Genomic DNA, 25828 nt, shown 5'->3' with positions numbered 1-25828 from the left:
ACTCACCAGTCAAGTATCGTTTCCATTTGGGGGTATGGTATGAATAGTGCTGCTGTGAACAGTCACAGGACAGGTCTATGTGTAGACATATATTTTGCTATACTTGGGTAGATTCCTAGGGATGGAATTGCCAGGTTGTGCGGTAAGTTTATCTTAAACTGTCTAAGAAACGGAAAGCAGTTTCCACAGTGGCCGTACCATTGTACGTTTCCAGCAGCAGGGAGTGAGGAGTCTGGTTCCTCTATGTCCTTGTCGGCACGTGGTTTTGTCTTGGTTACAGCCATTACGGTAGATGTGTAATGGTGTCTTACTGTGGTTTTAATATGCAATATCCTAATGAGTAATAATGTTGAGCATATTTTACCCATTGTAATAGGTTCTTTGTCTTTTTATTATTGAGTTGTGATAGTTCTTTATATATTCTGTATACAAGTCCTTTATCAGATATATGACTTACAAATATTTCCCCCCAAGTTTGTACCTTGGTGTTTTATTTTTTTAATTTAAATCTTTTGAATCACACAAGTTTTAAAAATTTTAATGAAGTCCAATTATTAATTGTTTTCTTTTATGATTTATGGTTTTGGTGAGAAATCTAAGACCTTTTTGACTAACCCAAGGTCACAAAGTTTATTTCTAAAAGTTTTATAGTTTTAGCTCTTACATTTAGATCTGTGGCACATTTTCTTAAAATCCTCACCTGAGGATATGTTTATTCTTTTTAGAGAGAGGGGAAGGGGGCGGAGAGAGAGAGAGGGAAACATATATCAGTGTAAGAGAGAAGTATCTATCGGTTGCATCCTGTACACATCCTGACGGGGATCGAACTCACAATCTAGGTACGTGCCCTGACCTGGAATCTAACCTCCACCTTTTGGTATATGGAGGATGCTCCAACCAACTGAGCCAAGGGCTAGGGCTATGTCTGTGGTACATTTTGAGTTGACTTGTGTGTATGCTATGAGGCAAGGGTCTGAGTTACTTTTTTTTGGCATATTAATATCAAATTGTTCCAACACCATTTATTGAAAAGACTATTCTTTTTCCCATTTAATTGTCTTGTAGCATTGTTGAAACGAGCTTGACCTAAATACAGGGCTGACTTCAGAACTCTCGACCCTGTGCCATTTATCTGGTGGTCTGTCCTCAGGCTGGTACCCCACTGTCTTGGTTACTGTGGCGCTACAGCAAATTTTGTAATCAGTGTGAATTTTCCAAATTCTTCCTTTCCAATATTCTTTTGGCTATTGTAGCACTTTCCCTTTTCTTGGTTTTAGAATTAGTTTGTCAATATCAACAAAAAAATTGCTGGGATATTGACTGGGATTGCTCTGAATCTATAGATCAATTTGAGGAAAATTGGCACTTTAAGAATATTGAATCTTTCAGCCCATGAGCATTGTATATCTATGCATTTATTTAGTCTTACTTGATTTATTGGCATCAGCATTTTATAGTTTGCAGGCTATAGTTCCTGCACATATTTTGTTAGATTTATGTATAGACATTTAATTTTATAGCCGTGCTGATGTAATGATGCTTTTTAAAAATTCGGCTTTATTTTTCATCTCCCATCACCATTTCAAGTTTTGCTCAAACCCTGGCATTTGAATTCTCCCATGTTATATTTGAATCTGGCCAGATACCAAATAGAATCTTACAAAACAGAATTAAGTAGCCGCTATTATTTTTCATTTATAGTTACTAAGAGGTAAAGAAAGGGAAGAACAGTTTCTATTACTTTGACTTAGTCACTGGTCCCTAGCCGTTTAAGAAGACTGTCATATCAGTCTGTCTACATCACTGATAGTGTGAAACGCACAGGCCTTTCTGCCGGGAGAGGCTGAGCACATAACCTCTTGTTGGCTCCTCCGCAGGTGTTGCGGCTTCCCTGGAGGTCTCAGAGAGCCCTGGGAGTGTCCAGGTGGCCCGGGGCCAGACCGCAGTCCTGCCCTGTACCTTCACCACCAGCGCTGCCCTCATTAACCTCAATGTCATTTGGATGGTCATTCCCCTGGCCAATGCCAACCAACCTGAGCAGGTACTTCACTTCCACCCCATGCAACCTCTAGAATAGTAATCCCTTCAGAGGGGGCGGGTCGGAAGGCACCCTGAGGACGTGTTTGGCTTCTAGAGAAAGGGGGCACTTTCGGTGTATGCTGCCTTCGCTGTTTTAGGTCCCGCTCCTGCAGATTAGTCAACTGTCGGAAGAAGCTGTCCTCTTTTTAAGAGACTTAAAAACAGTTTAACAGATGGCAGGGGAATTCTTCTGAGAATTTTATGTAGGAACCTAGAGTTTCATCCAAAAACATCACTGACAGGAAATATCAAAATTGAATATATACCAAAGCAAAATATATTTTGAAAGTAAGGGACTAGAACTCTAACATAGGTGGATGAGAAAATACTTTTTAAAGATGGTGATAATATTAATAAAGCAGTACTTGAATTACTTGGGTAACTTCACAAGTATTTTAAAATAAAGCCAGCCAGGCATACTGGGGTCTCAAATAAGTTAGGATACATGAAGTCGAAGTTGCTACCTAATAAGGTATATCATTTAGAGGTAAAAGACCCATAATATGTGATAACCACTGCAGAAAATAATGCTCAGAGAATTAATGAATTGTGATTATGACTATACCTTCATTCCCAAAACTAACTTATTTCTGTTATGAAGCTTTTCTGCTTCAATAAGCTTGTTACTACCTAAAAATATTTGAAAAGCTAAGTTTTCTGAAGGGATTTGGGTGGTTAGGAAAGGGTGAAGACATAACCTCCTATTCATTCTTCCGTAGGTGAACAAATAGATATATTTAATTGGAACTTCTTGTATTTCTTTAAACTATGGAACTTTTGTAATTGGACTGAGCCTTTGAGATCATTTTGTTCAACCTCATCATTTTCGGAGTCAGTGATTGAATCAAAGAGGCACAGAAAGACTTGACTCTGGTTACCCAAACATTTACTGGTAGAGCTGGAATAGAACCAAGTCCCTCACTCTCAGCCCAAAGGGATTTTTGCAACACTGCTCTGAGTCCCCTCCCATGAATAGTTAACTCTGATAATAGAAATTGATATAAAAACAGCAGTTGTTGGCTTACAACTCTTCTTCCCTTTTATGGCATTCATTTATATTCTGTCATTAACTGTGATCTGTTATTTTGTGACCTAGTAAGCATGAGAATAGCAGTGCTGATTTAAAAACTTTTAAATTTGGAACCAATTTTTTAAACTGGTAAAAATATTTATGGGCTGATAGTAGCATAGCATAAAGACATTTTCTGTATTCTGATGAGGTAGGCAAAGAAACAGTGTTACTCCAATTTGGTATGTAAGAATTTAGAATCACTAGATACTTACAGGCAGGTGTGATAGTAAGAACTTGGTGACAACTCTTAAGTTAGAAGTAAAGTTTTCTAACGTTTGGTGCAGTCTACTGTCTACTAGACAGTTATTGTTACATGTCCAGAAGGAGGTGCAGTGGCCAGTTAATAGACTTTGCTTTCTTTGCAGGTCATTCTGTATCAGGGGGGACAGACGTTTGATGGTGCCCCCCAGTTCCATGGTAGGGTAGGATTTGCAGGCACCATGCCGGCCACCAATGTCTCCATCTTCATTAACAACACGCAGCTCTCAGACACAGGCACCTACCAGTGTTTGGTTAACAACCTTCCGGATAGAGGGGGCAGGAACATTGGGGTCACCGGTCTCACAGTTTTAGGTGAGTAACAGCAAATGTTCCAAGCACTTGGGCTTTACTTATGAATCTGCTCTCAAGCATGCTTACTCCTGCCTGTCCTGCGCTTGCAGTCTGCTTGTGTCCTGTCTTCCCTCCTCTCAGCCCACCTTGACTCTGCCTCTCCACGCCTGCTAGTCTCCCACCCCTGCCCCATTTCAGGCCGCTCTCTAAAGTTTACTTCCTAAGCGACTTTTTCTGAAGGTGGACAAAGTTGGTATAAAATACCGTCATAAGTGGCCTCTCACTTTGCTAAAGTTTTTACAGGATAGAACTTATTCTTGAGAACGACTTAAATCAGGAATTATATATTATGAGTCTGAAGCACAAGTTTCAGCACATGTGAAAGTAAGTTAGCTGTTACTTCATGTCTGTGTAACACTCAGTAGGCTCACCACAGTTCTTGGTTTCCACCTCTTGTCCTGTCCTAATTTTAGTAATACCTCCTTTCACTCTCAAAAGTATCCTTGTTTAAATGATAAATTATATGATCGACTTGGTCTTAATACCAAGACCAAATAGATTTAGGGCCTTTTCCAAGGTTATATAAACAATGAACCACAATAAAGTTTAGATTAAAATGTAGGTTTCTTTACTCAAACCAGTATTCTTTTCATTATATTGGCAAATCAGACTAATACTTAACTAAATCCATTCCAAACATGTTTTATTTCTCAATTCCACTGTCTCTGAAATAAAATGCTGCCTCTGAAATGGATACGTAGGGCAGAAATCGCTAAGTTCAGTTCATTTGGGGAGACCAAAGAAATACCTAGAAAAGGTTGATGCTTTTGATGACCCTTCATCCTACTCAAGTCTCAGAACCTGCTCCCATACTCCTTGGCAAGCTCTCTCCCTTTCCTTCCATTATCGAGCCACTTGAGGGCCCAAGTGTCCAGGGTTCTTGCCATTTTTCTTTTTGAGGGGAGGGTATGCTAGAGCCTTGGTGCCTTGTCCTCCCAGTTTTCAAACAGAATAAGAAAACTAAGAACCAGGTTAGGGGTTTCTACCCTAGAAGTATTATTTATTCTAATATATTAAAATTGTAGACTTTAAAATACTCTGAGTACTGAATATTATTGGAATTTAATATTATTCTGATTCTTATACCAGTAAGTTAGGTAGCTAGCTTCCCACATTATCCAAGTTTATTTTTTCATTATTTTAAAGGAAGGAAAAAAGCCTTTAATTTATACTTAATAAATTATTTCGGTTTCCCCTCATAGAATCACAGTGGCAATGTTGAAGGCAGTAAGCTGAGGAAATTGGTTTATCCCATCATAGCAGTTAGGGTGCCTTGAGATTTTTTCACTCCTCCTACCTGTAGGTTACTCTCTTCCTCCACCCAATTTCTTTCCTGGTTCCTTTATATACTGCATTTTTTTTCATTCATTCATTCACTCATTCATTTTTACAAGATTGAACACATTTATTGAAAAGCCATCAGCATTACAAGTATATCGTTACTTGGATTTAATCTCCACTACCTGCATTTCCTAATATGGGACTCCAAGCCATGGGATTAGTTTATATTTTTATTTGCTTGCTTTTTTTTTTTTTTTTTTTTTTGCTATGAATCGCCACCTTCTTCCTTTAGTGTTTGTTTTTTTTTGTAATAATTTTTATGACCTTATCTGCCTTCATGATTAGAAAATGTGCACTGTATTGCTTTCAAGCAGCAGGTAGACGTCAACCTCACCCAAACCTCCCCCACCACAAAGCAGTTCGGGTATAAAGTGGGGCTGCCTGGCTCTTGCTTGTAAAGTAATGAAGAGCCTTGTTAAGTGATCTTAGCCAGGAGTAGCTGGCAGGGTAAGTGGTTGTTCTTCCTTGAGATATCTTCTGTACAAGTGGGCTCTTTCAGTAATTAAAAAAAATTAATTGTGGTAACACACACATAACATAAAATTTACCATCTTAGCAATTTTTAAATGTACAGTTCAGTATTGCTAAGTATGTTCTCACTGGTATGTAACCAGTATCCATAACTCCTTTCACCCTGCAAAACTAAAACTGGATACCCATTAAACAGCATGTCAGTGTCCCTCCAGCTGCTGGAGACCAATGTTCTACTTTCTGTTTCTGTGAGTTTGATTACTCTAGATACCTCCTATAAGCGGAATCATACATTATTCGCCATTTTATGACTAGCTTATTTCACTTAGCATAATGTCCTCCAGGGTCATCCATGTTGTAGCGCGTGTCAGAATTTCCTTCCCTTTCAAGGCTGAATAATAATTTCATTGTGTGCACGTACCACATTTCACTTATCCACCCATCCCTCTGTAGACACTTGGGGTGTTTCCACCTTTTAGCTACTGTGAATAACGCTGCTGTGACGTGTGTTCAGTAGTGTTTTTAAAGGCGATATGCTGATACAGAGGATCTCAAGAATTCTTTAGAGGAAACAGAGTGAAACCAAGACCATAGGTACTTTGAAAATGCTATCAGAGAGCGTAGCCCCTTTTACATATTTGCTCCCTGATACCTGAAGTTGCAGGCCCTGCACCTATGCCCAAGCCCTGTGAATAGTACCGGACTATCCACTGGCTTCACTCAGGTAGTCTCCTGGGTGTGTTCCAAAAACAGTGAGGTTCTAGTGTACTGAGTGTTAGATGTCTCCTCTGTCATCCTTTGGCTGATAGTGATTGCGTACTTTTATTGTTTACTCTTCCTATGATAGTTCCCCCTTCTGCCCCTCACTGCCAAATCCAAGGATCCCAGGATATCGGCAGTGATGTCATCCTGCTCTGCAGCTCAGAGGAAGGCATTCCTCGACCAACTTACCTTTGGGAGAAGTTAGACAACACCCTCAAGCTACCTCCAACAGCCACTCAGGGTATGTAGAGTGTTGCTTTACCCATTTAATTAGTTATTGTGGAAAATAACACACCATATTTCTTAGTGCTGAAAAAGCTATCTGGATCATTTTTGTGTTTTCAACTATGAAGAAAATAAAACATTTTATTATATGTTCTCATTGCTGATTTTATGAAATGTGTGTTATCCAGAGGTACCTATATATGGAAATTCTGTTTCGGTATGGTGAAGATTTTAAAATAGCTCAATGGTGGCTTGTTTGTATTGTTAATTGTAAGATAATCCTTAAAGTTTATAACTGAGAATCCGCTTCCTACTTGAGACACAACTGCCTATTTTAGTATGAGGAACATCAGCATGGTCATGAAAGGGTTCATCAGGCTGTTCTCAGCCTCACTTATGATTAGAGGAGGAAGATGGGAAAGAGAACAGGAAAAGGGCGCCCAGATCACCCAGGAGTTGATCACACCAGGCAGGTAAACATGGAGGAGGCATGAGTATCGCTGATGGTTTTCTACATGTAAGTTCAGCTATTTATATTTGATGTTAAAGGAAACACCTTTGAAAAATTGAGGAAAATTTATGAAATGAAATGAGGGGAATTACTACAGAATTATACATAAAATCAATTTTTTTTAAAAATTAGCAGTCTCAGGTGTTGCACCATCTATAGTACAGAACATTTTCAGGGCAAATTTACAATCTTAAATAGCTGGCAGGTAATGGAGAGGTCTAAAACAGCCTTAGTTATGCCTGAGAAGTTTGAATCGTGGAAAAGGAAAGTCCTGAGTTGTATGGTGAAATTAGACATATTAAAGAACCAGGACCACCAACCTCTGAAAGAGTTTGTAAATTTTCTTTCAGTATCCCAACAGAAATATTAATGGACCGCCCATCATTTTTATTAACCTAGCCCAAATATCATTATTTAAAAAAAATTTTTCAACATAATATCTCCTGGGTTACTCTAATAATGATTAATGCAATGTTGTTGTTCTCTACTGATTTTTTTATTGGAAAATGTTTTAGCCACACTGTGGGCTAAATGGCTTTATTTGTGCACTAACTTGTTAATCACCATTGTAAGTGGTGTGTTTAAAATAGGTTTTGCCTTCAAATCCTGAAATTATATTCAGATTCTAGATTTTTCAGTGACAGTTTACTTCTTTTGGTCTGTGTTACCTTTTGTAAAATAAGGGGGTTAAACAGTATCTCCAAGAAGATATTGTTAGTCTTAAGATTTTATGGTTTATTTTATAACATTTCTTCGAAATACTGGATTGAGTTTGGAATTACAAATGAACAATTAAAAGTGGTTGTTTGCAAGTTGTGAACCATCTATAGAAAGAGCCTTCTATATCTTTGTTTCAATAAATATATATATCAGTGTAATTTTTTGATACTTTCTTTGCAACTTGAATATTCTTTGGTACTTTAGGTATAAAAGAGAACTTGAATGCAAAGATGAAAATGTTTGTCTTTTATAATTCAAACTCTGGATTAGTTATCAGAATTACTTTAGATAATTTCATGTAATAATAATGCACATTAAATGAATCCGAGTTTTAATTTAAATTTACTTTATGATAGCTACATTAATAAAGTAGATCTCAAAATAGCACTTAATCCCAAAGTAACTTAGAATTTTTTTCAGAAGATTTACTTTACTAATATGTTTGCAGTTGCTTAATACAAGCTCAGTATGCTTTCTCTGAGAAAAGAGTTGACAGCAGGAGAGAGTGCCCCAGATGTTTGGTTAGTGACAGGGGCATAATATTTGGGGACTAGCATTGTCCTTGTATGTAGAGGCTGGCTTGGAGGTATTTCTTCCAGCCAAATCTGAGACCATTTGGACATTAAAATAAATATATAGTCCATTTAATAAAATGAGAGTCCCTGAATCTGTGCTGATACACATAAATAAGTAGGGGAGAAGGGGAAGCATTTCTTACAGTAGAATGCCTGATAAAGTATATAGAAGGAATGGTGGAGTTAGGAAAGTCATCACTGATGTCAAAATAGTGGGTAAAAGTTTGATAAGGAACAATATATTTACATAGTTCCAAAATATGTTTCCATAAATTACTTATTAATTGCAAAGGAAAAATAGTACAGTTGACCCTTGTGCAATAAGGGTTTGAATTACGTGGGTCTACTTATATGCAGATTTTTTTCAATAAATACTATAATTGTATTTTCTCTTCCTTATGATTTTCTTAATAACATTTTCTTTTCTCTAGCTTACTTTATTGTAAGAATACCTTATAACACATATAACATACAAAATATGTCTTGACTGTTTAGGTTACCCATTAGGCTTCTGGTCAACAGTAGGCTATTGGGAAGTCAAAAATTATATGCAGATTTTCTACTGCTTGGGGGGTGGTGTCAGTTCCCCTAACCCCTGCCTTGTTCAGGGGTCAACTGTAACTATAGTAGAGACCCGGTGGATACCACCTTCACTAGGTGATCAAAGTGAACATTATTAATATTGTGACAAACTTTTATCCTGTGCCTCCTGATAATGCACTGAGAAGGACACAACATCACTGCTGCTGTATTCCTGCTAAAAACACATAACCTGAACCCAACCAAGAGGAAACATCAAGCAAACCAAGGGGAAGACAAAACCTTTGCAGACGGAAAGAGACTAAGGCATTAAAACAACTAAGTGGAATGCGGAATTCTGGATTAGAATCTGGAGAGAGGAAAAGATAGCTTAAAAGGACATTATTGGGACAGTTGGTGAAATCTGAGTATAAACTGTGGATTAGATAATGCTGTAGTATCAGTGTTAAATTTCTTGACTTGGATGGTCGTATTGTGATTGTGCGGATTGTCTTTGTTCTTAGGAAATACTAAGTACTTAGTATTAAATAGGCACAATGTCTTCAACTCACTTTCAGAATGGTTCAGAAAGATATTTATATGTTTAGTGAGAAAATTATAAACCTAATAGGGCAAGATATGAACAGTTGTTGAGTCTGAGTAGATGATATACGATATACAGAGTTCCTTGTGGTATTCTTGCAACTTTTCTGTAAGTTTAAAATTATGTCAAAATAAAAGTTACCAAAAAGTTGTCCTCATATAATTCATATGTGGATACTCAAGAGATGAGTACGCTTCATTTTCATATGGAGGAATAATAATAGAGTGGATTCAGTATTATTCCTGTGGTATATCATACTTTTGAATTCTAAGATTAGTGAAAACTGTATGTAAGGTTGATATTATTTCAAGCAAAATGTAGTGCTTTGGTCTGTGCTTCTAAGGCTGTACCACTGGCGCAGTCCCACCAAGTGGAAGCATAATGTTTGAGCCAGTGCACCAGCCTCTACATCAGGAGTCTCAGCCAGGGACAGTTTCACTGGGCAGTGTTGGGAGACGTTTTTGATGGCCACAGCTGGAGGAGGGTGCTACTGGAGCTAGTGGGTAGAGGCCAGGACTGCTGCTGAACATTCTATAATGCACAGGACAGCCCCCCCGAGCAAAGAATTATCCAGACCAAAATGTCAGTAAGTGAATTACATGAATAGATTTTCAGACAACATCCTTGCGTTTCTGGAATAAGATCTGCTTGTGATTATTTTTAAACAAATTGCTCCATTCAGAGTGCTCATATTTTAGTGGAATTTTTGCATCTGTGATCATAAGTGAGAATGGCCTATGATTTTCCTGTCTTCCATTGTCCTTGGTTCAGTTTTAGTATCAAATTATCCACTGGCCTCAAAAGGAGTTGGGCAGCTTTTCCTCTTTTTCTATTTTCTGCAACAGTATGAATGAGATAGAGATTATCAGATTGTTTCGTAGAATTTGCCTATAAAAGCTTTGCCTTGCTGTTACGTTATGTTGGCGGATTTCTGACTACTGATTCAGTTTCTCTAATGGTGTAGGTTTATTTAGATTTTTCTGAATCTGTTTTTCTAGAAAATTTCTTTTTTGTCTAAGTTTATGTATATTGGCGTCAAGGAAATGAGCCAGTACGAAGCGGCATGTATCCTAAGGTCTGCCTTGAAGGTGCTTTGGACATTCTCTTAATTGATACGGGTGCTCTCCCTGTCCATTCTCCATCTTTATCTTAATTCAACACTAACATACAAATGAAATAAAATTTTCTGCATCTGGGAAATTTGGCATGAAACAAAAATCAAGACTATTGAATAGTGTGCTTAATGCTGTATTTGTTTTAAATTTTTCTTTTAGGATGATAGAGTTTAAATATTAAGCATTTGTGATATTATCTTTGAACATTTAAATAGACTTTAATTTGGCATTTATTTTTACTATTTCTTATTATCAAGTGTATCAGTTTGAGATCATGTTTTGCATATTTTTGAAATATATAATTTTGCCATAGTATATTGGTTCAAATAACAATAAACCATGTATTAATTATTATTTTTTTATAGAATACTTCTGAAACTTTTGTGGAAGAAATGACTCACTGTTTATTATTATGGTCATTCATTATTATTTAAAAATACATAAATCATGTAAAAATATAGAGTGCTTTATGATTTAGGAATTTCTGTCTGTCAACCTAAAATCCTGAGTATTGATATCTGTTGGGAATTTGGAGACAGTCAAGGGTTTTCCCAACTTCTGAACTGGTTTTTCTCATGCCTCAGAAAAATACAAATTTCCCAAGCAGCGCCAGGAAGGAATTCCCACTGGGAAGTATTGTCAGGCACTGTGCTAAGCTCGTTTCGTACATGGCCTCATCTAGTCCTCGTGTGACCTATGATGTTGGGAGCTCCCTGCCGCGCGTGAGGAAGCGAACACATAGAGGAAGAGGAGGCTGCAGGTTCGGGACCACGTGGGTAGTAGGTGGCAGGGCAGGCCGCAGCCCAGGCTGGCTGAGTCGGAACACAGCCAGAAGTGGCCTGGAAGTAAGGAGAGGCTGGAAGTGGAAACGTACACGTTTATTTCTCTAATTCTGAAGAGCACGGTGCATAGCTTGTGTGGGATACAGTGTTGCTGCAAACTAAAGCAGAGCGGGGTGTGATGCCATTTGTGCTTTCAAGTTGTGATTCCACCCTGTTGAACTCTCCCTATTTTTTAAAAGAAAGAAGGTAAAAAGAACACTCATTTTCTAACTCCATTTCAACAAATTGCTCCGATGCCAGAGCCGGCCAAGTGATGGAGGAATTAGCCCATCTCCTTTCTGAAAGGGCCGTGTGCTTGTGGCTAGAATCAGGCTGGTGCTTGCTGAAGACGGGCTCCCGCTCTGCTCTGCTTCAGCTGCGCAAACAGCCCTGCGTATCTCCAGATCTTGAATGTGAGGTCACGATTTTAGTCTTTAAAATTCACAAACCAAAGAAAAAAAATCTCTGAAAAAAGAAAGCTCTGGATACCTCTTCAGTGTTTATCTCTTTTTATGGTCTTACCTTTTGCTAATTTCTTTGGTTTTCTTATTTTACCCCCTAAATCCTAACTTGCTTGTTATTTTTCTGACAGACCAGGTCCAAGGAACAGTCACCATCCGGAACATCAGTGCGCTGTCCTCAGGTTTGTACCAGTGCGTGGCTTCTAACGCCATAGGAACCAGCACCTGCCTTTTGGATCTCCAGGTCGTCTCCCGTAAGTATATACAGTTCTGATGTCCACTCTAGGTCTTACACACCAAGAGCTTTGTTAAACTGGGGAATGAAGGGTGATACTTAATTGTTTATTAAGATTGTTTGAAGATTAAATAGAAATCCATTTGGTTTTAATCATTATTGAAAATATTTTATAAATGTATTAGTATACTTTTCAGCCTCAGCAATAAGACATCGTCTTTATGACAAAACTTTCTCCTCAGAATCATTAGAATCAAATCAATTCTGATGGTATAATGCTCTAGATGTTACACAATTTGTAATGCTCTGTGGCCATGGCCAAGATAAGACCTTCTTGTATTTTCTCTAGACCCCTTATATTGGCTTAATTGTTGGGTGCCCTGATCATAAGTAAGCAGTGTAGAATTTTTCTCTTGTCTTGAGAATTCTGGGTTACTTGAATTCCAGTTGCAAAAGAGATGCTCTGTCTGGGATGAGGTGACAAGCTAGCCCACTGATCGCTGGGTTCCTGTGGGACAGATCAGGCAGGTTAGACAGGCACCGTCATTCTCCGGCTCTGCTGCAGGTGTGGCCCTCCTGAAGCTGAGTCATGTAGCTGATCATTCCTTAAATAACTGGGAGCCCGCTGTGTGTCAGTCCAGGCCACTGGGGACACAGAAAGTTAAGTGGGGTTTAACTTGATATGGATGTAATACGTTAGGCAATTTTGGACATTTTAAGAAGATTGTTTAGTAAACTTATGTTTATAAAGTTGCATAGGTATATACTATTTCTCTCTTTTATTTTTTGTTCTTTAAATATACCTTAAATATATTTTGCAGCCCAACCCAGGAACATTGGACTAATAGCTGGAGCCGTTGGCACTGGGGCAGTTATTATCATTTTTTGCATTGCACTGATTTTAGGGGCATTCTTTTACTGGAGAAGCAAAAATAAAGAGGAGGAAGAGGAAGAAATCCCCAATGAGATAAGGTGTGTGTCAGATCGTTTGTCCTGCTCAGCCAATGTCTGTATGTCCAGTCATTTGGGAAGCTAAGATTTCTTTGCTAGTCTTATGACTGTCATCGCCAACAGAGTTAAAATGGCTAACTGATATTCTCTTGCATGTGATGACACTGTCCTCTTGGTACTAGTCAGCTTTATTCACTGGATCGTGAAAGGGAAGGACTAGGAGGACGCACGTGAAGAATATCCCCTTTCCCTCCCACGTCTCCAGGGTTAAGTGGGGCTAGGTGGCAGCCACGATAGAAAAGTTAGATTAGAACACGTGTTTAACGTTGACACAGGTTATAGATGAGAACACGAAGGAACACCGTAAGAGCATACCAGTACCTGTGCTCAGACAGGCCAGAGCAGTGTGGCTTGGTGTGAAAGTTCAGTCAATAATATGAACACCGTAGGAAAGTAATGTCAAAATGACCTTTAAAGAAAAGTGACTCTTGGCATATTGTGGGGATACGGGGGTCAGGCTCAGTTTCAGATTGCATCATGTCACATCCTTATTGAAAATGCTTCATGACTTATGCCTGTAGTCTACTTAGCATGACACATGTAGCCCTTCAGGATCTGACCCTCATCTGCTTCCCTGGTCTTACCCCCATCACTTCTCTTATCACTTGCGTTCCAATCTGTTCTGCATTCCCTCAGGCCTCGGGGACTTTGTTCGTCCCTCTGCCCTCTTCCTGGGCTATACTCCTTCCTTTTCATCCATCTCTTCAGTAAATTCCTTGCTCTGAGTAAAGACCAGTCTAGGCATCACCTCCTCACATAAATTGACTTTAGCCCTTTGCCTAGCTTTGCAGACTTGCAGATGTTCTTATATGGATTGTCACCCCCATTTGACCATAGTTTTCTTGGCTATCAGAGCTGTGTCTTTTTTACATGAAACATCTAGTGGAATGATACTCAATAAATGTTAAATGAATTGACCTCTTAAATTAATGACTTCTAATTAGCCTCTTCTAATTCTTAAGGGTTTGGACTATATACAGGGACAGATTTCATCCCAGTATAAGATTACTAAGGAAAACTTTCCAGCTGACCACAGTGATTTCTCAAACCCCAAAGTGCAATAAGATCAGGCCAACTCTAACCATTTCTTGAAGTTCTTCATACCCATAGTTTGATTTCAAGCTATTTTATAGCAACTAGCACAGCAGAATTATTCATGGACTATTTTCCTATTTAGAGAAAATACACACACACATACACACACACACACACACACACACAGATGTTTTTGTTTTAGTTATATTGGAAGGTGCAAGTCTTTGAGAGATTTGAAATGACCTTTTCTAGTCTTGGAGACTGAGAAGCTGAGGAAAATTTTCTTGGGTAGTGTCTCAAAGAGAATGAATGGTAGAACCAAGGCCACCATAACTGCCATGGCCTTTCCTGAGGATTTTTCACAGACATATTAGCCTTATTATAGAAGAGAGTCCTGGTAGGGTAAATCTGAAGGGAATCCTAATGACAGCTTTATTCTGTTCCTTTTCAGAGAGGATGATCTTCCACCTAAATGTTCTGCCAAAGCATTTCACACCGAGATGTCCTCCTCCGAGAACAATACATTGACCTCCTCCAATACCTACAACAGTCGATACTGGAGCAACAATCCAAAAGCTCACAGAAACACAGAGTCATTCAACCACTTCAGTGACTTGCGCCAGTCTTTCTCCCTGCGCTCAGGCAATGCCAACATACCCACCATCTATGCTAATGGGACCCACCTGGTCCCAGCTCCACATAAGACTCTGGTAGTGACAGCCAACAGAGGGGCATCGCCGCAGGTCATGCCCAGGAATAATGGCCCGGTGAGCAGGAAGCCTCGGCCTCAGCACACACACTCCCACACCGTCAGCCAAGCAACCTTGGAGCGAATTGGCGCTGTCCCTGTCATGGTGCCAGCCCAGAGTCGGGCCGGATCCCTTGTATAGGACACAAGCGGATAGAGTGCTCAGAGAAGAACCAGTAAGGTGCCCCCTACCAGGGGGCTGGTGTGGTGGGTGTGCTGGGAAAGAAACACTTTCCTTATCATGATACCAGTAAAGAGCACAAAGAAGGAGGCTAATGCTGTTACCTGCCACTGAGATTTGTGAAATGAACCAGAATATTCTGTCCTGAAGACTCGTCGTTTCCCCACCACAGATGTCTCAGGATCCTACTCAGTAAGCTGGATCTCAAAGATGTGCCAAGCCAAGAAAATGATGTAAGAACAGAACAGCACATAAAATCTAAACTGCAGTCCAGACGGGTTTGTTTTTTAGCTCATGCCTAACTTAATAATTTTCCAAGAGACTCAAGTGCCAGATGGAGTTTAAATAATGGAGTTATTTTAAAGATAGGTGTCTTTAGAAAAAATAACGAACATCCTGGGATATCCCCTGCCTCTCCGTTCCCTCTTCATGAGAGGGTGAATGGCATGAATGGTTAATATTTGTCCCAACAGATATTGTCTGGCTCTTGTATCACAGAATCAGAACTTTTTACATAGGCAAAATTCAGTAAGAAATGGGGGAAAACAAAAGAAACTTCTTCGAGAAGCCCGTTCATATTTATTTCTGAACCATGAATTTCACATTTGGAATATTGTTCTATTGACAGATTCTTGCCTGTCTATGTTTTTCTAGGGCCTGGTACAGGCCCACGACAATTACTGTTCATTTTTTCCTGGGAAAGTATTTTTTTAAAAGAAAACTATTGGTTTTTATAAAAAAAAAAAAAATACACGGGTGACATTGGACTAGGAAAGAAAAGACTCTCGTTAACCCCATGTTCAGTGACTGTTCACTTGGTCCGTCACGAAGGAGCGAGGTTGGGGGGGCAGCGCAGGAGCAGGAAGGCAGGAGGTCTAAGGGACTGGCGTTCCTGGCGGCCTCTCAGAGCAGGGCTTCCAGGTCGCCTGCTATCATGCCAGGTTACCCTTAATGAGGGCAGCACCTCATGCCTTTTGTACCGAAGGAGATAACTTGCTCCTTGTTTGACAAGTAGAGGTTAGTAGGTTGTTACAGGGCAGGAGCTGGATTTTGTTTTTTTGTTTTTTTCAAAATAACTATTTTTGTGAAAGATGATACTGAGACGCAAAGGATGTGTCTTTGGATATGCTCCTGGGAGGGTCTGCCCTGGATTTGTAAGAGCTCAGGATTGCAGTTGTGTCCAAATGCATTTTACACCCCTGTAAAGAGACTCCTTTTGTGGTTAATTACCTGGTGTGGCTGGCCTTGGAGTCCACCGGGTGACTTACAAACTCCCCACTCTATTTTGTGCTCTGTAGATCTGGCCATGCTTGGATTGGTGACTATCTCGCCTTAATCACACTTTACTCAACACACAAATGTTTTCTTCCCAGACTTTTTCCTAAATTATTTATGATACTGACCCCGTGGTTCCATAAGAGCATCTTTTCTTTTCCCAGCGTTGTCTCGCACTCCCTCTTCCCACTATGCTCTTTGCCCTCTTTTCCTGGAAGCATAGTCATCACAGGGAGTGGCCTCCTGATTTTCAGACTTATTTGAATAAACGGAAACCAGCAGCTGCTTCATACACCATTTTTCCAAGAGGGCTAAGCTCAGAACCTAACCATTCCAATATTGGTGAAAAGCTGAATTTACTTTATCATTACTTATTTTTTTCATTTGATGGTTCTTGACTTTGTAAAAAATTTAAATAAATGAATGTCTATACTTTTTAATAAACAAAAGTGTGAAAATACCATGACACAGAGATGATGATAATATCAGATGTTTAGAAAACATTTATCTTGCATTTCTTTATTCTTTCTAATTATCTAAAATTTAATAAAAGTTTATTCATATAAAAACAAGTTGTCATTAGTTATCATAATACTAACGAATAATTTTGTGTTCCCCTTAATCTTATAAGCATTTTCCATTCTTTTAAATAGTATTCATAATAATTTTAATGAGCATACAATATTCCAAAATTTACCCAACTTTTGTTAGAAATTTGAGTCTATCACATTTGTGATTGTAGATGCAATGACCTTTCTCATACATTGAGCTATTTTTATATTTCATATTTCCTGATATTTCAGCCCTGGATCTCTGTCACCTAGAACAGTGCCTAACATGGGTGTTGAGTAGATAAATGACTGATGATTTCTGAACTGAAGTTGCCAAGTTTTAGTTCAGAAAGTTATGATCATGATTGTAACTTTTGATATATATAGGGATGGGCAAAAGTAGGTTTGCAGTTGTTTGTATGGAAAACGACAGGTTAGGATTATAATAATAAACTGTTTCACGTACTCACAACTGAAAACCTACGTTTGCCCACCCTTGTGTATTGGATCACTCTTTTGTTTTAACTTTTTTATTTTGAGATAACTATATATTTACATGACTTCTAAGAAATAATATATTTTCATATACCATTCACTTGATTTCTCCCAGTGGTAACATTTTGCATAACTATTTTTGCAGTATCATGAATTGACAGTCCATCAGCCTTATTCAGATTTCAGCAGTCATGCATGCACTCATTTGTGTGTGTGCATGCACATTTAGTGCAGTTTCATCACGTGCAGGATCATGTGACCACCGCCACAGTCATGATACAGGATTCCTTGTGCTTCGCTTATGCAGTTACATCCGCTTCCCTCTTCTCCAAGTTCCTAATCCCTATTCTGTTCCTTTTCTCTATAATTTTGTCATTTCAAGAATGTTATATAAATGGAATCATGTAGTATATAACCTTTGAGGATTGGCGTTTTTTCACTCAGCATAATTTTTTTGAAATCCATTCAAGTTGTTGCATGTATCAATAGTTCATTCTTTTTTATTGCTGAATACTATTCCATGGTACAGATATACCACAATTTTAACCATTTCTCCATTGATGGATATGAAGGATATTTAAGTTGTTTCCAGTTTTTGGCTTTTAAATATAAAGCTGCTGTGAACATTTTTTTTTTTTTTTTTTTTTTTTTTTACTGTGAACGTTTTTGTACAGGTTTTTGTGTGAATATGAGTTTTCATTTGTCTGAGATAAATGCCTAAGAGTGTAGTTGCTCCAACACCGTAGTTGAACAGTCTGTCCTTACTCCAGTGAATTGCTTTTACACTTTTGAAAAAGTTCACTTAATGTATATTTGTGTGTCTTTTTCTGAGTTATCTAACTGTTCCACTGATCTTTGTGTCTGTCCCTGCAACAATAATAATGCTAACCACTGTAGCTATTTAACAAGCTTTAACATCTGGTAGAGTGGTTCCCCCCATTTCATTCTTCTCTTTTAAAATTGTTTTAGCTATGCTAGTCCCTGTTCCTTTCCATATAATTTTAGAAGAAGATGATCTATGCCTACAAAACACCTTGATGTTTTAATGAGAATTGCATTAGACCTGTAGATCAATTTGGGAAGAACCGGCATCTTTACTATTTTGAGTCTTCCAATCCATGAACATGGTATCTCTCTATTCATTTATGTCGTCTTTGATTTTCTTTGATTTATTTCATCAGCATTTAGTAATTTTCAGGATGCAGATTCTATACATGTTTTGTTGGATTTATCGCTAAATATTAACTTCTGGAAACAATTATAAATGTTACTGTGTTTTAAATTTTGGTTTCTATATATTAGTTTTTAGTAAATAGAAATGCAAAAAAAGGGAAATGTAATTGCATTATGCGTGTTGATTTTATATTCTAGAACCTTGCTGAACTCACTTTTTGAGAGTTTGTTTCTTTTTTGTAAATTTCTTGGGATTTTTGGGAAATCTTTTTTCTTTTTTCTTTTCTTTTTTTTTTTTTTTACCAGTAAGTGTGATATTAGGTGTAGATTTTTGTAGATTATCAGTTGAGGAAGCTTCACTCTATTGCTAGTTTTCTGACAATGTCTATTATTTATGGGCATTTTATTTTGTCAAATGTTTTTTCTGCTTCATTTGGTACAATAATATGATTTTTTCTTTAGCCTGTTAATATGCTGGAATAATTGACTAATTTTCAAATGTGGAACCAACCTTGCATACCTGGAATAAATTTCAGTAGGTCAGGGCTTGTAATTTTTTTAAACATTTGCTGGATTTGTTAATATTTTGTTGAGGATTTGTGTAAGTGCATGGAATTCTCTAGTAAAATCATTTGTGCATGGAGATTTCTTTTTCAGCTTTTAAATTACTAATTCAGTTTTTTAATGGTAATAGGATTATTCAGGTTATCTGTTTCACTTTGATTGAGTTTTGATAGTTTGTAGGTTTTGAGGAATTGGTCTGTCTTACAAGTTGTACATTTTTTTAGTGTAAAGTTATGTGTAATATTCCTTATTATTATTTTTTTAATGAGAGCAGTATCTGTACTGATGTCTCCTTTTACTCCTGATAATTATGATCTGTGTCTTACATATATTTTATTTTTCTCGGTTGTCTTGAAAACTATCAGTTTTATTGATTTTTTCAAGTGAACCACTTTTTGTTTCATTAATTTTTTTCTATATATCTGTTTTCAGTTTTATTGATTTTTATTCTTTATTATTTCCTCCTTTCTGCTTGCTATGGGTTTATCCTTCTCGTATTTTTCTAGTTTCTTGGTGGGAGTAAGTATTATTGATTTGAAACTCTTCCTCTTTTCTAATGTAAGCATTTAGGATTATAATTTCCCCCTCAGTACTTCGTAGCTACATCTATACATTTTGACATATTGTATTTTTATCTTTATTCAATCCTGTGTGTTTTAAATTTTCTTGTGAGAATTCTTCTTTGCCCATGGATTGTTTAGAAATATGTTAATTTCCAAGTTTTTGCAGATTTTTTTGTCTTCCTGTTAATGATTTTTAGGTTGAAGTCAGAAAAATGATCTGTATTATGTTAGTTCTTTTAAATTTGTTGAAGTTTGTTTATGGCTTAGGACATAGTCTCTGTTGGTGCATGTTCCATTGGCTCTTAAACAATATTTTTTATTCTGCTCTTGTTGGGTGGAATGTTCTGAATATATCAGTTAGATTCAATTGATTGATTGTGTTGTTAGTTTTGTGTCTTTACTGATTTTCTATCTAGTAATTCATTTGCTGAAACTGGGATGTTGAAATCCACAACTATGGTTGTAGATTTGTTTTTCCTGTCAACTTAATCAAATTTTGCTTTGTGTATTTTGAGGCTCTTCTTTTGGGGGGGGGGGTTGCACATATATTTAGAATCACTGTATTTTCCTGGTGATGTCCCTCTTTGTCTCTAGTAATTTTCTTTGCTCTGAAGTCTACTTTATCTGGATATCTCCTGCATTTTATTTTATTTTATTTTTAAATATATCATTATTGATTTCAGAGAGAGGAAAGGAGAGGGAGAGAGAGAGATAGAAACATCAATGATGAGAGAGTCATTGATCAAGCCCGCAACCAGGGCATGTGCCCTGACTGGGAATCGAACCCCAATCGCCTGGATCCCAGGTCAACGCTCAACCACTGAGCCACATGTGGCCGGGCAACATTTTAAAAATTAATGTTTGCATGGCACGCCTTTTTTCATCCTCTCACAACATCCCTATTTTATGATTATATTTGAAGTGAGTTTCTTGTAGACAGCATATTGTTGGATTATAATTTTGTGTTCATTCTGCAAATATCTGTCTTTTAACTGGTATATTTATACCACTTACATTTAAGGTAATTATTGATATATTTAGGACTTAAATCTGTTAATTTTATTTTTTGTTTTCTCCCCTCTATTCCTTTTTAAAAAATTTATTGAATTTATTATCTATTTCTCTTTTCTTTCCTTCTTGTGGTTTACTTGAACAATTTTTGGATTATTTTTTGATGTATTTATAGTGTTTTTGAATATATAACTTTGTATAGTTTTTTAATATTTATTTTAGGTTTTACAATAAGCAGATACAACACATCACAGTCTACTTGTATCAACATTTTGCCACTTTGAGTGATGTGTGAAAATTTACTCCCATATATCTCCCTTTTCTTTCCCTACTTTTAATTATCTTTTTCTTGATTTAAGATGATGTATGTTTTTTTGTTCCAACCATCAAATATGATTTATAAGACTTATGAGAAGTCCATATTTCTGTGCTTTTTGTCATCATACTTTCTTCCTGCATGGTGGTCCTAGATTCCTTCTTTTATCATTTCCTTTCTTTGAAGAACTACCTTTAGCCAGTTTGTAAGGGTAGGTGTGCTAGCAACAAATTCTGTTTTCTTCTGTCTGATAATGTCTTTATATTCCTTTCACTCCTCACTGGATACAATATTCATAGTTGATAGTTCTTTTCTTTCAGCACTTGAGAAATTTGGGAAGTATTCAGCCATTATTTCTTAAAATACTCTTTCAGCCCTACTCTCTTTCTTATATCCTTCTGGGACTCTGATGATGGATCTATTGTTACTATCCCACAGGCTCCCAAGGCTCTGCTCATTTTTTCAGTCTATTTTATCTCTGTTGTCCAGGGTAAATCCTATTGATCTGTCCTCAGGTTTACTGATTTCTAGCCTCTGTCATTTCCACTCTATTATTGAGCCCATCTAGCAAGTTTTTATTTCAGTTGCTGTATTTTTCAGTTTGATAATTTACATTTAATTCTTTTTAAAGCAAATTTTAATTATTAACTTAAATTATAACATATTGAGATAATTTATAATCATAAAGTTTGTTGATATAAACTATACAATTTGATAGTTTTTAGTTTGTTTACAGAGTTGCACAAACATCACCATAATCTAATTTTAGAACATTTTCATCACCCCCAAAAGAAACCTATACTCACTAACAGCCACTCCTTATACCAAACCAGTTTCAGCTTCCAGTTTCTATAGATTTGCCTGCTCTGGACACTTCATAAGTGTGTGTGTGTGTTTGTGTTTTGTGACAGGCTTATTTCACTTAGCATAATCTTTTCTAGGTTCATCCATGTTGTAGCATGTATTACTACATCATCCTATTTCTTTACTGAGATTATCTAGCTTTTCAATTAGTTTCAAGAGAATTCATAATTGCTCGCTGAAGCATTTTTAACTGCTTTAAAAATCTTGTCAGATAATTCCAACATCTGATTCAACTTGATGTTGGCATCTGTTGATGGTCTTTTCTTATTGAAATCATGATTTTCCTGGTCTGTGGGGTAATGAGTGACTTTTAGTTTCTCGGGGACATTTTAGATATTTTCGACTCTGGAAACTCTTTATAATGTATACATATTTGAAGCAGGCATTGCCCTTGTTGAAGTATAACACAAGAGCCAGATGGGTGTATGTGTTTATTTCCTGATGTGCCTACTGAGAGCACTACAGCCAAAGTGGAGTGTTTACACTGTCTCTGCAGATGGGAAGAACGATAGCTCCCCTGGCCCATGCTTACACCTTACTGAAGGTGGGACACCAATGAGCAAGGAGTTGTTGCCTTCAAGTGGGGGTATAAGCTCAGCTCCCGGTGGGGCCCTGCTCACACCCAGAAGGAAAGAAACAGAGCGCTCACATCACTTGTTGCTACAGGGTGGGAGTAGAAACACCTCCATGCTGCCCTGATGACTCCAGGAGGAGGGAGGGAGGCAAGTGCAGGCCACCTCATTCTGTCTTGATGGTAGGTTGGGTAGAAGCTCCTTTCCTCATTGGGTCTGCTCAAATGAGGGAAAAGGAAGTGTCAGTACCCTGCCTTGTACCATCTCTTTCCACCTTGATGCTGGGTGTGGGTGCAGGCTCATCTCCTCCACTGGGGCAGAACCAAGACCTCTAGGAGATCTATCTTCTGTCCACTGACCAGTGCCTTCCTGTGCTTGTTTGTTGTGTTATGTCTAGTATTTTTTTTAATTGTAAGAGGGAAGACTATTATACATTGGGTTTGCAGTGGGGCTTTTCGATCTTGGCTGGAACCAGAAGTCCTGGGACATTACTTTTTGAAATATCAGCAGTTAAACAAATTTCCTGTACTATCTGGAAGCTTTGAGGATTCTTAATTGTGTATTAAATAAAATTCTTACTCCATCGCTTGGTTCATTCAATCCCTTCCACAAATGGTCCACTGTCTTTCCCATCTCAAGTTCTGCTACTCTTGCTCTAGGCCTGTGCATTTCTTTTTTTTTCCTGCACCTTCCACCTGTCTCCACACAAATATTCATATATCATATATCACAAGTCCTATCCAAATACTCTGTCCTTCGTAAATCCTTTTTTTCAGCTTGGTGAGAAGTGACTGCTGCTTCTCATAAGCTCTAGCATTTGCTACATGTCACCGTCTGTATTAAATTCCCGTATTTGTGTACATGATTGATATCCCTTGCTCAACTGTAAACTGAGTTATTCCCCAATTATTTTTGATCCCTTACTATGTACTTAACACTGTTGTAGGTGTAGGAGATAAAAACAGAAAAGAAGCCACCATAGCTGTCCTCAGGGAGTTCATATTACAGGAAGAATACAGACCCAAAAAGAAATAATTGCAATTAGTATCACAAGTATACAAGTAGATTAAAAAATATATATATATATAGCTTTATTGATTTCAGAGGGAGCAAGGGAGAGGGAGAGAGAGAGTTGAAACATCAATGATGAGAGAGTCGTCAGGGCCTCCCGCACGCCCCTGACTGGGGATTGAGCCCGCAACCCAGGCATATGCCCTGGCCGAGAATCGAACCATGATCTCCTGGGTCCTAGGTTGAAGCTCAACCGCTGAGCCATGCCCAGCAGGGCCAAGTAGATATTTTTACAAGTTCAAGCAGGTGGGACAGTCTCTTCTATATCTTCATTGTGGTCACAACATTTAGCACATTGCTGCACTCAGAGAAAGTCCTTGAAGGATGTGCTAAATTGATGAAACTGAAAATGTATGATTGGTCTCCTAATCCCAGGTTTCAAAAGTAGCAGTCAAATATCAGCAAGGGTGCACCACAGTCCTTCATTCAAGGGGCAATTGATTGCACCACTCCCTGGCTGGCATTTGATGTTATATTAGAGATTCAGTATTCCGTAGAAATACCATACTAAATGTAGTGATTTGAAAGAATCCATGTTAAGTAGCAATGATGTATTTTACATAAAAATAATAGCTATTACTTGTTTCATGCTTACTACATGACAGACACTTTTTAAAATGCATTTTTTTCCTTTTTTAAAAAAATAAGGATTTCAGAGAGAGGAAGGGAGAGGAAGAGAGATAGAAACATCAATGATGAGACAGAGTCATTGATTGGCTTCCTCCTGCACATCCCCAACTGGGGATTAAGCCAGCAACCCGGGCATGTGCCCTGACTGGGAATCAAACCATGACCTGATTCATAGAGCAACGCTCAACCACTGAGCCACACAGGCCGGGCTAAAAATGCGTTTAAGCATTCATTCCTATGTGAGCTACATCATCACTCATATTTAATAAGTCTAGACACTGAAGCTAAGAGTTGTTAAGCAATTTGGTCAAACAAGTAATCTGCCAGTTGGTTTTCTCAATAGGTACTCCCGTTTGAGACCAGTGTCTAAAAAGAGATCTGTGGTCTTTGTTGTTTTGCCTTTTAACAGCCCTCTTTTTGACAAGTCACCTAAGTTTTGCACAAACCATCTAACGTGTGTATAGTAAAATAACATAACTTTACAGAAAAATATTGTTAAAGAAAAAAAAAATCCACAGGCCCAAAATGTGGTCACTCATGCTAAAAGCCCGTAATACCAAACCTAGACCTCATACCTGATCTAATTTCAGTTTTAGTCTCTCCTAGAAATGTTAATCAACTAGTCTGTAATTTTCTGGTCAAGCACCAGCCATGGGTCCTCTCCATCCCCCATAGAGGCTATATACAAGATAAAAACCCTTCCTATTCTCTTACCCCAAAGAAAAGGTGTCCTGGCCCTAAAATAATCCACTCTTAACAACTTCTTCCTCCTACCCTCTTTCTATATAAGTACAACTCATTTTTTTGAAGTTGGAACATACTTTCAGGGCTTCTTGAATTTATATCCCCAGGCAATAGTCCTCAGGAGGGCACAAATAAAACTCTCTTAAATTTAGAGATTCAATTTTCTTTTCACTGACAGAAGATAAATGCAATCTAGAGAAAAGGTGACTTTTAAATTCTATGTGTATATAGTTATTTATAACTTTACCTCATAGCTCCCTTTCAAATAGATATTATTTCTCCTTTTTAGGGAAAGGCAGGGAACAAAATTCCAGCTTAATCATAAGACACTAACAATAGAGACGAAATTCCTAGAAAAAGCAGTAAGTGTAAGTGTCTATGGTGTATTTAACATTGTAGGTTCAGTTGCTATCTGATTACGTTTGGCAGGTTGGACATCTAGATTAGATAATTTAGCCTAAAATAATTTACATTAAAGCCACATTTTTATACTATCATTTTCTCCCCAAGCTCATCAGATTTATAGCAGTTTGCATGTTGGGCTTGGGCAAAATCATTTGTCCATGCCCTTGCCCATGGACAAGTTGCAATTGTTCATTATATTAGACAAGTTGTAAAATCCTCTAAGGCTCAAATCCATCTACAAAATGTGGATAATAGTAGCTACCTTTGAGATTGTGAAGCCTAAATAAAATAATGCACATAAAGTGAGTAGCATAGTGTCTGGTCATAGTGAATACTCAATATCAGCCATTAGCAGTTAGTAGTTCAGCAGCTTTAAATTTCTAGGCAACAGCTAAGTCATTTACACTTAGTATTCAAACTCTTCTTGTCAGAGGTACTATTTGAGTGCTGCTGCATATAAAATAGCACTCCGAGACCGTTTAAGAAAGGAGACGGC

At 37.8% G+C, this 25828-nt stretch overlaps 1 protein-coding gene across 1 annotated transcript; it reads left to right on the top strand.

Annotated features, from left to right (window-relative positions):
• Nucleotides 1-1882: 1882 nt before the first annotated feature.
• Nucleotides 1883-16928, top strand: IGSF11 (immunoglobulin superfamily member 11). Its single transcript, XM_016200148.2, has 6 exons — nucleotides 1883-2041; nucleotides 3517-3724; nucleotides 6423-6578; nucleotides 12020-12142; nucleotides 12945-13095; nucleotides 14621-16928. The coding sequence occupies exons 1-6, from the start codon at nucleotides 2003-2005 to the stop codon at nucleotides 15057-15059; spliced, it is 1116 nt and encodes a 371-aa protein (XP_016055634.1). The 5' UTR covers nucleotides 1883-2002; the 3' UTR covers nucleotides 15060-16928.
• The last annotated feature ends 8900 nt before the right edge of the window (nucleotides 16929-25828 follow it).

Source organism: Miniopterus natalensis, chromosome 6 (genome assembly GCF_054644295.1).
Source record: "Miniopterus natalensis isolate mMinNat1 chromosome 6, mMinNat1.hap1, whole genome shotgun sequence".
NCBI classification, from domain to species: Eukaryota; Metazoa; Chordata; class Mammalia; order Chiroptera; family Miniopteridae; genus Miniopterus; species Miniopterus natalensis.
The sequence above is the reverse complement of the archived record's forward strand: the minus strand, read 5'-3'. Positions and strand labels throughout refer to the sequence as shown.